The sequence below is a fragment of the Neomonachus schauinslandi genome, chromosome 3 (assembly GCF_002201575.2).
Source record: "Neomonachus schauinslandi chromosome 3, ASM220157v2, whole genome shotgun sequence".
Classification (NCBI taxonomy): domain Eukaryota; kingdom Metazoa; phylum Chordata; class Mammalia; order Carnivora; family Phocidae; genus Neomonachus; species Neomonachus schauinslandi.
The window spans coordinates 83900974-83915762 of record NC_058405.1 but is presented as its reverse complement, the minus strand read 5'-3'; the positions used below and the strand labels follow the sequence as shown (position 1 = coordinate 83915762).

At 35.1% G+C, this 14789-nt stretch overlaps 1 protein-coding gene across 1 annotated transcript in view; it reads left to right on the top strand.

Annotated features, from left to right (window-relative positions):
• Nucleotides 1-14789, top strand: part of UGGT1 (UDP-glucose glycoprotein glucosyltransferase 1) — a 112041-nt gene that overhangs the window by 11940 nt on the left and 85312 nt on the right. Inside the window, exons 4-8 of the mRNA XM_021695812.2 lie at nucleotides 472-602; nucleotides 7081-7193; nucleotides 9546-9720; nucleotides 11067-11163; nucleotides 12333-12411. Of these exons, the coding sequence (XP_021551487.1) occupies nucleotides 472-602; nucleotides 7081-7193; nucleotides 9546-9720; nucleotides 11067-11163; nucleotides 12333-12411 (595 nt within the window). The remainder of the gene's footprint in view (nucleotides 1-471; nucleotides 603-7080; nucleotides 7194-9545; nucleotides 9721-11066; nucleotides 11164-12332; nucleotides 12412-14789) is intronic.

Below are 14789 nucleotides of genomic sequence, written 5' to 3'. Positions count from 1 at the left end.
TTCTGCCTATGGGGGCTCAAAAACTATTTGGGAAGAGGTAGATAGTGAGTAAATAATTTAGTAAATGATGTGATAAATGAAAGAGGTAAGGAGAAAAATATTATGGGACCAAAGAAGAGATGTACTTGGTCCAGTGAGGCATGGGGTAGGGATTGGGAGTGACTTTGCAGAGTAGGTGATGTCACAGCTGAATTCTTGTGGAGGTAGGTAGGAGTTAGTCATCCAGGTAAGTGGGACAGTTACGGTCCAGGTAGAGGGAATAGTGTGAACAAAGGGAAGAAGAGAGGAAGAGTCCAATTACTTCCTGTACTCTAGAGAATTCTAAGCATTTGACAACAGTTCAAGATAGGATAGTGGTAAAATTTTGCCACGATATACCTCTGTAACACGTAGCTTTATACTTTATGAACTATCTTATTTGGATATGTCTAGTTGTACATAATTATTTTGGATGATGTTCTTCTTTGACAGGTACTGATTATTCCTATTATCATGCAATATTAGAAGCTGCATTTCAGTTTCTGTCACCTCTACAGCAGAATTTGTTGAAATTTTGTCTGTCCCTTCATTCGTATTCAGCTACAATTCAAGCCTTCCAGCAGGTAAGTTCAGTGCTTAGAGATAACAGTATTTTTTAGGGGTTGTATAACGTGATGATTGGATATATTGCGATTGTCCTGGCATTGTGTTACAGAGCTATAACTTTTCTGATTGAAATTTCTGAGGATTTCTTTATAAATAGAAAGCAAAGCTGACATTAAATCTTCAGATCACAGGTTTGTTTTTTTTTTAGTAAAAATCCATAATTTAAACTTATTTTCACTTAAGAAGAAAAGAATATCCACACAAAAATGAAACTACCAGACTTCATTTATACAACACAGTGTAGGAGGCATAGTCGTGTTAAACCAATTGACCGTGAATCTGATCACAGCCTGTAGATCTAAAAGCAGTTCACAGGAAATTCAGGGAATGGGAAATATGAAGCAATATCACAGGGGTAACAGGAAAATCTGGAATGTAGGAAAGTTTGTAGTTTAAATGATCTGATTCCTTCAACAAATGTTATAAGGAAAGAAAGGAGGGAAGGAAGAACTTCAAGAGAGACTTAAAGTATATGTCAACTTAATGCAATGTGTGAATCTTGTTGGATTTTGAGTTGAACAGACTCCCATAAAAAAGAAAGATGAGAGAAATGAAGATGAGCATACACCGATCATATATTTGATGTAAAAGAAATGTTAGTTTTAAAACCGCTATTTTATTATAAAATAAAACAAGCATAGAAAACCACTCACAAGAAATATGTATTGTAATGAATTTTTGCAAAGGGAGCACTTGTAATTTTCTTTCAGGTCAAGAAATAGAACTTAGCCAGGCCCTTTGGCAGGCCGCCCTTCTTGTGCTCTGCTCTCATCACAGCTACCTTTCACCCTCCAATAGGAACTACTTTATCAACCTCTTTTGAAATGACTTGCTGCACTTCTTTATCATTATATTGCCTAAGAATGCATCTCCACACAATAGTTTAGTCTTGCTGAGTTACAAAAATTTTGATAATTTTTTTTGGTGGGGGGCGTTGAATTTACAGGTTCTTCTTCTATCCCTTTCCTTTCTTTGAATAAATTTTTTCACAGTCTGTATTTTGTTGACCACATACTCAGGATGCAGTTCAACTTATTTTCTGTCCTCTGTTTCCTGCACATTGGCAGCTGATCCAGAGGCTCAATGAAAATTGTGTTTCATCCTTTTGGCAAGTGTAAAGGTAGTGCTCTGTTTCATGAGGAGATACCTAATGTCTTTCTTCTCTTTTTGATTTAGCAGTCATTACTGCTCTATGGTTAATCCATTAATTCTTTGGGGGTTGTGAAGTGGTGACGCTCATTTTTTTTGTTGTTGTACATATCCTCACCTGGTACTGTTCACATGGGGAAGGCAGAATACATAATTGATTCTTTCCTGCTATTTACCAGGTTTTTGAATGAGTTTGATTCACTAGCATCCTTTTACTTTAACCATTTAGTTTTTTGTTTCTTTTTTTATTGTGGGAAAATGTAGACAAAGTAAGATTTATCGTCTTGGCCATTAATTTAAGTGTACAGTTCAGTGGTATTCAGGACATTCTTACTGTTGTGCAAGCATCACCACCATTCATCTTTAGAACTCCTTTTGTCTTGCAAACTGAAACTTTCTACTCCTCAAATAATAACTTCCTATCCCCCCTTCCCTCTCCCCCCCCCATGCTTGGTAACCACAGTTCTATTTTCTATCTCTGAGTTTGTCCATTTTAGATACCTCATTTAAGTGGAATCATACTGTGTTTGTCCTTTTGTGTCTGGCTTAATTTCACATAGCATGATATTTTTAAGGTTCATCTGTGTTGTAGCATGTATCAGAATTTAATTTCTTTTTATAACTGAATAATATTCCATTGGATGTATACAACATATTTGATTTATCCATTCATCTGTTGATGGGCATTTGGATTGTTTCTTCCTTTGGCTATTGTGAATAATGCTGCTTGGAACATTGGTTTATGACTGTCTGGTTGAGTCTCTGTTTTCAGTTCTTTTGGGTGTATACAGAAGAGTGTAATTCATGGATCATGTGGCAATTCTGTGTTTAACATTTTAAGGAATTACCAAACTGTTTTCCACAGCTGCACCATTTTACATTCCCACCAGTAATGTACCAGGATTTCACTTTTTCCACATACTTTCCAACACTTGTTATTTTCTTTGTTTTGATAATGGCTGTCCTCATGGGTAGGAAGTAGTGTCTTGTGGTTTTGATTTTCATTTCCGTAATGACCAGCGATGTGGAGCATCTTGTCATGTGTTTATTGGCTATCTGTGTATCTTCTTTGGAGATTTGTCCATTATTTGTCTTTACCCATTTTTCAGGTGGATTGTTTTTGTTGTTTGTTGTTGTTGTTTTTGTTGTTGTAATCATTTATCAGATATATACTTTTCAAATATTTTTTTCATGTTCTATAGGTTGCCTTTTCACTGTTGATAGTGTCCACTGATACACAGAATTTTTAATTTTGATGAAGTCTGTTTTATCTGTTTTTTCTTTAGTTGCCTGTGCTTTTGGTGTCATATCCAAGAAGTCATTACCAAATCCAATGTCATGAAGTTTTACCCCTATATTTTCTTCTAAGAGTTCTATGGTTACCATATTAGCTCTCAAGTTAGGTCTTTGATCCATTTTGAATTTATTTTTGTATATGGTATAGAGTAAGAGTCCATTTTCATTTTTGCCTGTAGATACCTATTTTCCCAGTATCGTTTGTTGAGAGACTGTCCTTTTTTCTATTGAATGGTCTTGGCACCCTTGTTGAAAATCAGTTGAGCATATATATGAGGGTTTACTTCTGGGCTCTTTATTCTACTCCATTGGTTGGTATGTCTTTACTTATGAAAGTACTATCTGTTTTGATTGCTGAGCTTTGTACTAACTTCAGAAAACAAAATATGAGTCTTCTACTGAGTTCTTTTGATGCAGTGCGAGTAGTCTTTGATTGCTTCCTTGCTATCTGGTATGGTAAGTAGTTTCAGATTTATCTTGTATATCTCTGACCTTAGATTTGAGATCAGCTCTTTCTCTAGGAGGTTCATTAAAATTTGTTTGTTTGTTTTCTTTTGGTGGGAATGATATTTTAAGAGCACTATCTAGGCATTAGGGATACTCATTGCAAATGGGTTGGTCTTTGTTCTTAGACCTTTTAAATGGGCAGAGGTAGGAGGTGACTATGTGCATATCTAAAGGCAAAATATATAAAGCTATGCAAAGATGAAATACTTCATGAGTTCATACTGATATTTCCAATTCAGATTCAGGACTACTTTGTTACATCTGTAGGTCTTTTCTTCCACACTGAGAATATTGGTTCTCAAGGTTGTAAGGGATGATAGAATTAGACTGTCTTGTGGTTTACTTGTTTGTTTTATCCACGTTACATACACAGTAACCTTAATAACAGTAGTCATACCGTTTCCACAATTACATTTTCTTTCTTTCTTTTCTTTCTTTTTTTTTTAAGTGGCAGTAATTTTTAAGTCAGACTGACTGAGCCACTTCAGGTGCCCCCACAATTACATTTTCTATAAACAGTTAAAAATTTTTCTTTGGCCTAGTTATCCCCATTTTTAAAAATGAATATATTCTACCTAGAGCATAGATGTTTCGTATTATACTCTCCCCCTCAACCCTCATTTAGTCTTAGTTCTATAAATAATTTATATCTTTAATGCTCACAACCAGTTCTTTTGCTACATGTCTTTAGTTAGTTGGCTTTCCTGAGTCTTGCTTACTGGTAGATTCCTCAAGAGGGGCTCATAGGAACAATATTTCCTCAGTTTTGCATGTTTATATATGTTAGATACAAAGTCCTTGCTGTATATCTTCTTTCCTTGGCTAAAACGTATTTCATTTTCTTTTAGCATAAAATCTTGCAGAAAGTTGGATGATATCTTATATTCTTTCCCTTAAAGTCTCTTGGTCTTTTTGTCTAGAGGCCTGAAGGATTTTAAATTTTTCTTTAATATAGCTCACACTATATTCTAGTGAATTATGACTTTGAAAAAATTGAAGAGTGATTGTTCTGGGTCAATATTCTCAGGTATCCAGTATGTTCTTATTAATACTGAGTTTCAGATCATTTTTTATTTCAAGAAAGTTTTCTTAAAAACTTACTATGGTTTGTTTTAGTCCCTTGTTTTGGAATTCGTATCATCTCTGTAAGTTGAACTTTCTTTGCCCAGCTTCATTGTCACTTTCTCTGAATTCCTTTCTCTTTATTTCTTTTTGATTTTTAAATATTTCCTCCTTTCATCTTCTATTTCTCTTAAGTCATTACTTCTCATGTTTTTGTGCCCCTTCTAGTTTAGTCTTCATTTCTACAATGATTTCTCTTTTACAGATTCTTTTCTCTTGAGTCTTTCGCCTTACTTCTGAGTTTTTCTAATTCTGCCTTAGGTTCTTCTTTACGTCTAGTATAATTTTCTTGATATATTTTAACTTGTTTGAAATAGTAGTTCACATTTCCATCTGTTTTTTGGCTGTGTTTTTCTGACATGGCTTTATTAGCTATGCTCTCCAGTATGGTAACCAGTAGCCATGCGTGACTATTTAAATTTAAATAAGTTAAGATGAAATGAAATAAAAAATTTAGCTCTTCAGTTCCATCAGCCAAGTTTCAAATGTTTAATGGTCACAGGTGGCAAGTGGCTACCACATTGGACAGTATAGATGTAGAAGATTTCTCTTGTTGCCGAAATTTCTGTTGTACAGTCCTCATCTATAAAAATGAGGATGTTACTCTATTCCTCCCCCTCCCTTTTCTTAGCATTGTGTGGGATTTGACATTGAGACTTTTCTGCTCCTTTTGATGTGAAATTGGTTTCCTTATCTTTTAAAGGTTGGCATGGCTCCCTCTTCTGTTGATTTTAGGTAGTGTTAAAAAATACGGTGGCTTAAAAAAAAAGGGTGGTATGGTTTTTGAGATTTCCTTTATTCCCCTCCTGCACTTTCACTGGACTTTCTCTTTAGTTGTCTCTATATTTCTGCGCTCTCCAAGTTTTATTGGACCCTCAGCAGTTTCTTCTTACAGTGGGGTCCTGTCCTTGCAAGTCTCCTAGCTTGTGAATTTTGAGAGTTCAGAGCAGCTAAACTGCCCTAAGCCCTTTAACCTTTTCATGGGCCTCCTTGTGCTCACCTAGTACTAGATTGAACAAATGCATTGGCCCACCATACTTTACAGTGAAAACCTGTTGGCTCTTTGGTTTTCTTGTTGTCAGGATCATCAGAATCTCTTATTAAACATCCCTCTGCTTCCTTCTCCATGGCATCTGATACCTGAAGGTCTTATGTCATAGGGATATTTTTTCCCATTCAGTTTGTTGTATGTGTTCTATTGGCTATCTAGTTGCTCTGTTTTAATGAGGGAACTTGGGAAGATTGAAAGACTATATTGCCAGTTGCCATCTATGCAGAATTTTATTACTTTTTTAAAGGGTGATAATGAGGTATTTAAAAAAAATCTCTTTTATTGAGACACACTGAAACATTACAAGTGAAATATTATTTGGGATTTGTGTCAAAATGATCCATTGGAGTGTGGCAGGAAGGTGGATGAAATAAGATTGGCCATGAGTTGATAATATTGAAGCTGGGTCATGGGTACATGGGGCTTTATCATACTATTCTTTCTTTTCTTTGTGTGTGTAAGTTTTAGAATAATTCACAAAAAAAATGAAGAATGTAATGAAAAGTTTTCATGTCAGTTTTTCGTGGCAAGCTTTCCATTTCTCTACCTCTGAATTATTTCTCTTACATTTATAGAAAACGACATCTTAATGTTAATATATTACATAAGTGACATCAGTGCACACAGCAGTACTTGTCACTCTATCCTTTCTTTTCCCATCTCATACTCACTCTTCTCAATATGCCTCCCATTAAAGTTGCAGCTTGACTTGTCTCATTATGCATTGGCATTTATGCATTTCACTTTAAACATAAACTCATGTCTCATTCAGCCTTTCCCTGGAATATCTTACTATGCTTCGTAGATAATTTTATCTTCCATCTATATTCCTTTTTAGATCCAGTTACTGTTTTAGATTCTATGTCGTTCTTCTTATTTCAGAGAGGGGTTCCAAGTTAATTTGCATATTATATTTATTATATGGACTTAAAATACTTAATAGGGACTGTGTAGTTACACTTTGATGCTTAAAGTTGAAATTTGTAAGCTTAGTTTTCTTCAAGGTACATACTGTATTCCTTGGACATCTTTTGTTATTTTCTGAGATAGAATTTTAAAGTTCTGTTTTGGGGATGATATTAACACCTACCTATTTGGGTGATATTGGGAGGAGCTAGATGAAATAATACATAAGAAACAATGATGCATAAAAACTCTTAAATCCTGTCACATCATGGGGGTTCAGTAGATGTTAATTTTTGCTTTTACTGATGTTATTTCATTGCCATCTAATTACCTATTTAGAGTATTCACATCCTTACTCTTTGGTTAGAGATCATTACAAGAATGTCTTGTGTCTTAAATGGCAGATAGCAGCTGATGAGCCTCCACCAGAAGGATGTAATTCATTTTTCTCTGTGCATGGAAAGAAGACCTGTGATTTTGGCACCCTTGAGACTCTTCTCCTCACAGCATCTGAAAGGTAGATTGTATGTTTCTTCATGTAAATGTCACGCATTGCATTATACTTTCTTCTATATCAAATCTACCATCAGATTTTTCTTACGGGTTTTATAGTCTGTAGGTACAGTTGCTTAGAGTATGGATTCTGGAGCCAGACTGACTAGATTTGAATCCCAGCTCCATTACTTAAAATAGTTTTGTAAACTTAGGCAAATTACTTAACCTTTCTTTCCCTATCTCATTTTGAAGTGGAGATAATAAGAGTACTTAATGTTACTGTTCTTATTTAGTAATGACTGAGAAATTACATAGGCTTTGTCATTAGCTTAGTAAAGAATACCTGTGGATTAAAGCCAGTGCCTGAAGTAATGATATTAATGATAATGATCTCTCAGAGTATTATTAGTTTCAGACAAAGGAGACTATTTAAAAGATAATTGCAAGCTTAATTTGAATATTATATTGGTAATTAATGGGCTGGCTTTTTTGCTTAATGGTAGGTTTCCTGTGGTGGACAGATATAACAGGTGCCTCTTGCTGTCTGGCTGTTGCAGTAACTGCATTGTACCTTCTTAGAGATAACAGTGATCGTTCTGTGGTGTTGCTCTGCTGTACCAGAAGAGTGTTTTAGGCAGGGTAGTTCTTCTTTAGTAAGATTATCTGCCCAGCACTTGTTCTCTGCTCACTAAATGGCATGAGAGCCTTTTACTCAGAATGACAACCAGAAAATGGGGTGCGTGTTCCAGCTATCTCCAGGTCCAGGAATGGACATTCGAAATGGCTTGCGTGGTAAAGTGCTGTTCCCTTGGAGTAAACATAATTGGTTTAAAAAAACTCTTTCTTTAACTTGTTAAAACAATAATGTAGGGCTTCATAAAGAAAAGAGCGATGGTGTCTCCTCTTCTGAGAGATGGTAACTATTTTTAATGGTTTGTCGTTATTGTTTTAGACTTTTGTCTGTGGTTATAAATTTATACAGGTATGTAGATTTATTTTTACAAGAGGTTTCTTTCCATTAGTACATGTAGGTGTACCTCATTATTTTTAACGCGTGCAAAATAACTATGTAAGAATGTCCCATCGTTTTTTACTGATAGTTTTTAAAATTGTTTCCTATTTTTTTGTTTTTGTTATTATGGTAAGGTTATAGTGAACATCCGTATTTATATGTCTTTACTTTTGATGGAATAGTTTATTATAAAATAGTTTATTGTAAGAGGGAATGGCAGGTCATAAAGTCTGTGCAATAGGATCGATTAATATCTTTTTTTTTTGAGAGAGCGAGCGAGTGAGTCGAGAGGGACAGAAGGAGAGAGAAAACCCTAAGCAGACTCCGCGTCCAACGTGGGGCTTAATCTCATGACCCCGAGATCACAACCTGAGCGGAACCAAGAATCAGACACCCACCTGACTGAGCCACCGAGGCCCCCAACATCTATTAATATTTTGATACCATTATTAGGGAATTTTTTGTGAGAGTGGAGTTATAAAATTCAGGAGGAAAACTTACATCATTTAGTAGGAAGATCATAGTAGTAAAAATATGGAGGAGGGAGATGCTGTGTTGGCATTTATGTGCTTAAAGCATCCTGTCTTTTTACATTATTTGTATTTATGTTTTCAGATAAAAAGATAATCTATTTAGGGGTGCCTGGGTGGCACAGTCATTTAAGCATCTGACTCTTGATGTAAGCTCAGGTCCTAATCTCAGGGTTGTGGGATTGAGCTCTGCGTTGGGCACTGTGCTCAGTGTGGAGTCTGCTTGAGATTCTCTCTCTCTCTCTGCCCCTCTCCCTGCTCATGTTCTTGTTCTCTCTAAAATATATAAAAATTAAAAAAAAAAAGAATAATCTATTTATATAGTAGAAAAACTTACTAAAGTTTTAGTATTGTGAAATGTGGATATGTTTCCTTTTTCTGGCTTTCATCCTTCTTTAGGAATTGGTAACAATTATGAATCAAAGCCTGCATTTTTATAGTTGGTATTTATATAATATACTTTTATTATTTTTGGTCATGAATAAGTAAGACTAATACCTAACAGTATTCTTACTAACTGAAAACTGTTTCAGATTTTGATATTCTTTGTATTAAGTTGCTTATAATCTTAAGTTATTGCTGCTGTAGCTATCTTGTACTGTTTTTAGTGTTTAAGAACTTTTTTAAGTTTAAAATTTTAAGGGGGGTGGGTAGGAGGATGGGTGAAACAGATGGGGATTAAGGAGTGCACTTGTGATGAGCACCAGGTATTGTATGGAGGTGTTGAATCACTATATTGTATACCTCAAACTAATATAGCACTATATGTTAACTAAATAGAATTGAAATAAAAACTGAAAAAAAGTTTTAAGCTTTTAATATTTATTTTCAGACCCAAACCTTTATTGTTCAGAGGAGATCACAGATACCCCTCATCTAATCCTGAAAGCCCAGTGGTGATTTTCTACTCTGAGATTGGTTATGAGGAATTTTATAATTTCCACCGCCAGCTTATATCAAAAAGCAATGCAGGCAAAATCAATTATGTATTCAGACATTATATACTTGTAAGTATTGATTTATTTTAGCACTTTTATAAATGTTAATTTGCCCAGCATGACCTTAGCACGTAAGCTAATAATATTCCCCGTTTATAAAATTATTTGAACTACTTTTCATCATATCTGTTATTTGCACACAGGAGGTACTTTGCTTGCGTTTCTGAAGAAATATAAAACAATTAAGCTTAAAAAATGGCTTAATAAAGTTTACATTGTATTTAAAAATGAACTACCTAAATTATATTTTCTAGATTTAATGTGATCAGCATACTGTGAAACTGATTTTTTTTTTTTTGAAACTGATTCTTGAATTCCATTCCTTTCAAACCTTTTTTTTCATTTTGGAATGTTTTCATTTGATGGAAAAGGGAGGATTTCTAAAGAGATAAAAGCAAGCAGAGTTGATTTAAAATTAAGTTTTTAAAATCTTTTGTAACATTTAGCATTTATATATATATAGATATATATATGTATGTATGTAAACATATCACCCTTTAAAGTTTCTGTGTCATAATAAGCTCAGTAAAATTGAGTGGTAAGTCCATACAAGTAAAATAAAATTTTTAAATGAAAATTTGTATGAAAAGAAATAGATTTTTTTTTAATATCCAGTTTTTGGCAACTGCTCTCCTTCCCTCTGCTTTCCAGGCTTTATTACTGTTACTAAAGATTAAAATATCTAAAGCGCCATCCTCATTCAGGATGGTGGTAAGCCTGTGACAGTTGGTCAGCCCAAACCCTACCTGAAGACATTTAAATTTCAATTAAAAATGAACACATAACACACATGGTCCCAACAAAGTACTTCAGGGTTTGAAACCTCATCAGTTTTTTTTTTTTTTTTTAAAGATTTTATTTATTTATTTATTGGAGAGCGAGCGAGAGAGAAACAGCATGAGAGAGGAGAGGGTCAGAGGGAGAAGCAGGCTCCCCACTGAGCCAGGAGCCCGATGTGGGACTCGATCCCAGGACCCTGGGATCATGACCTGAGCCGAAGGCAGTCGCTTAACCAACTGAGCCACCCAGGCGCCCGAAACCTCATCAGTTTTAAACCCTGCTATGTAGGCTCTGGAACTTCCTTTTCTTTTTCTCCATTTCTTCACATGGTTTGGCTACTTTTGTCCTGTCAGCTGTCCCTTCATCTGGTTTTGCTTCTACTTTGGAATTCCCATTCCCATACTTGTGGAGGATACCCAAAATCTAAAGGAGGCTGGGATTCCCATGGAAGTTTAAGTATATTTTGAGTGCATAATCCTGGGTGGTGGCTATGTGGCATTAACATCCTCATGTCCTGTACACTGTGACATGTAAAGAACCAGATAGTAATGGTGGAATACTTACTCTGCTTGCAGAATCCCAGGAAGGAGCCTGTTTACCTCTCTGGCTATGGTGTGGAGTTGGCAATTAAGAGCACTGAGTACAAGGCCAAGGATGATACTCAGGTGAAAGGTGAATTTGTAAATTAAGACCAATGTGTTTTCTTTTTCTTAAATGTGAGTGAAAGGGAATTTGTTTCCTTAATGCAAAATAATAGATTTAGGAGTATGATGAACCTGTGTTTGCATTCTGGTTCTGTTACCTCTGAGTTGGGTGATGTTAAGCGAATTCCGTAGGTCCTAAATTTTTTCTTTGTAAAGTGCAGATAATGGCATATGCCTCCTAAAGTATTTGTGAGGAGAAAATAAGATGTATAAGTAAAGAAGGTAGCACAGTGTTTTTGCACAAAAAGTTCAGTAATTGTAGCTGTTGTTACTGATGATATGTAGTTCACAAATAGCCATTGATATGTGACCCAGTGTGAAATCTTAAAACTATCTTATACTTAATGAGTAATTTTGTGTTTTTTATTATTTTCTGCATTTGGAATAGTGTTTTTTTTTGTTTTTTTTTCTTATGGATATACTTCCTATTGTGCTACTCTAGAGTTCTGAATTCATTATTTCAACCACAAGTTTTTTTTTTCTCCCAAAGATTTTATTTATTTGAGAGAGAGAGAGAGTAAGTGAGAGAATGAGCAGAGGGAGGGGCAGAGGGAGAGGAAGAAGCAGACTCCCTGCCAAGCAGGGAACCTGACATGGGGCTCCATCCCAGGACCCTGGGATCATGACCTGAGCCAAAGACAGATACTTAACCGACTGAGCCACCCAGGTGCCCTTAAACACAAGTTTTATGTGCAGTCTATTCCTTATGCGCTCATTTTAATGATTGGTTTGAGTAAATGGAGGATAGTCTAGTACTTCATTATTCTGTTCTCAATAATTATACTTAGGATTAAGTTGCTTAATTGCAGATTCTTCAGAATTTTGATACTGAAAAATCCACTGTTCATAATTTTAAGGGTATTAATTTTGAGCTTGTTAACATATAAAATTTTCCAAAGTGTAAGGAAAAAATCCATTTTTACTTTCTCCAGAACACAGGATATATTGAAAAACACATTTTCTCTGTTTGTTTAAAAAAAGACTCTGCAAAATGTTCGTTGAGGTATTCAGTGTTTTAAATGGTATTATAATTTAAGGTGTTTCTAATTTGCTTTCCATATTCAAATTTTATGAGGTTAATAACATTTTAATTTCCCTTCTAAACAATTAGACATGTATTTGCTTGTGCTTTTATAGGAACTGAGGTAAACACCACAGTGATTGGTGAAAATGATCCCATTGATGAAGTTCAGGGGTTCCTCTTTGGAAAATTAAGGTATGGCATATTATTTTGGGAAATGCCCTTATTCTCTTAAAGCTCCAGGCTTCCTCCCATTAATAAGCATCATCTTTCTCATTACTGTCCGAGTTACAGATCTCTTAGTAGTACTTTATATATGTAATTTGATACGAAGCAATTACCACTTCACTTACTGTATAGTTTATGATCTCCAGGCATCCGAAGCACATTATTATTAAATGATATTAAGGTGGCCTGCCTATGGCTTTAGTTGATTTCCGTTTCTGGGCCTTGCAGTTGATGACATAAAGTTACATTCCAGTTTTTGATTCACATAATAGGGACATCTAATTGTTTCACTCAATTTTTCTCAAGATAATAAAAAATATTTTAAGTGAGAGAGGTCATAGCTGTTTACTTAAGCTAAGCATAGCCTCAGACAGTACAAAAAAGGTACATTCAGTTGAAATATATTAGACTTTCCTTTATATGAAAGAGGACAAAAGATGTTTTCTTGAAGAAAATTTCATAGCCATTTTATGAAAGTATCATAGAAATTTATAGCTGAAAATTCTTCTTAGTTGTTATTTTAAATGTTGTAGTTATTTCTATTATGCCTTGATAATTGTTTAGAGTCCTGAATAGTTATTTTTCTATTATGCCTTGAAAATTGTTTAGAGCCCTGAATTCTGCTTTATCTGGAAATCTTAATTAGGACAGCCCCAGTAAGTTTTTTGGCTTTTGTGTTTTTGTTTGTTTGGGCTTTTTTTTGTTGTTGTTGGTAAAGGAATGGATCCTGAAGAAATATGTATAGGTCCAGTTCCATATACTTGAGCTTTAATATTTGGCCCAGTGCAATGACTTAATCAGGCTAACAGGTTAGCAGAGATGACTCAGTTCATGTTGAATTTCTGTGCACAAGTTCAGTTCATCCTATGCATATGCATGTTTCTTTGTGTTTAACATCAGTTTGGGCCTCATTAGTATGCAGTCAGAGTCCATTTTTATTGAACCCAGGTTTCCAGAATCTCTTTTCATATTCAGGTTTTTTGTGTTTGCTTTTTGGATAGCATTATGATCTTATGTATTTAGAGCACAAAGCTAGTATGTAGAGTATTGAAGACATTTTCTTTTGTGGACATTCAGAATAGTTATTTAGCTATCTAAAGTAATGGGACCATTTTCTGATATTTTTATCATGAAGAAGATTTTGTAGTAACTGATTGAAAATGAATTGATTGGAAGGTGAAGAATCTGAGTAAATATTTTACTTTATGTGGCATTTAAGAAATTTTGAGTTTCTAGCATTTAAAGGAACAGAATTACTCTACCAGCCATCTGTTGTCTGATCTAAATGATACATAACTGCGTCTTATAACTTCTGTTTTACTAGCTTTAAATAGAATGTACTATATTTCAAGATAAAACTAAAGGAAACCCAGTAATCTTGGTTAGCTTAAGTTGTATTATTCATGTGATTAAAGGATTTATGAGCATGTAGCTGAAAGAAATCCATTTTGGGACTGGCAGCGATATATTTCCAGTTTTATTTTAAGAAACTAGGAAGATTAGTAAAGTATGGAAAATAATAGAACACACATGTACTTAACACCCGTAATTGATGGTTGTAATCATACTTGTTTTTTGGTTCCAAAGAACTTTTTTTTTTTTTTAAGATTTTATTTATTTATTTGACAGAGAGAGACACAGTGAGAGAGGGAACACAAGCAGGGGGAGTGGGAGAGGGAGAAGCAGGCTTCCCGCTGAGCAGGGAGCCTGATGCGGGGCTCGATCCCAGGACCCTGGGATCATGACCTGAGCCGAAGGCAGACGCTCAACGACTGAACCACCTAGGCGCCCCTCCAAAGAACTCTTTATCAAGTTTTTTCCAACATACGCCTTCTTTTACTTAAAAAAAAAAAAAGGGTAAAACACTACAGGTAGAGTTGGGGTCCCCTTTCCCCCCATTTTCAGTCCCATTACCCCTCCCTGACACAGAGAATCACTATTGTAGTGATTCATTTTTTTAATCTGTAAATTTTATGGTTTTTAAAGTTGTAATTTTCTATATTAGCTTATTTTTTTAAAAAGATTTTATTTATTTGAGAGAACACGAGCAGGGGGAGGGGCAGAGGGAGAAGCAGACTCCCCACTGAGCAGGGAGCCTGATGCAGGGCTTGGATGCAGGTCTCCATCCCAGGACTCTGGAATCATGACCTGAGCTGAAGGCAGACACTTAACTGACTGAGCTGCCCAGGCGCCCCTATATTAGCTTATTTTTAAGAAAAATAATTATGCTTTAATATTTTTCTTATCTTGTAGGAATTTTCTTATTGCTAAGGGGAAAATTATGAAGATAAAATTGGAGCCATCTTCTAAGTGTGCTTTGAGAAGGAAAAGACAGGTTAATAAGA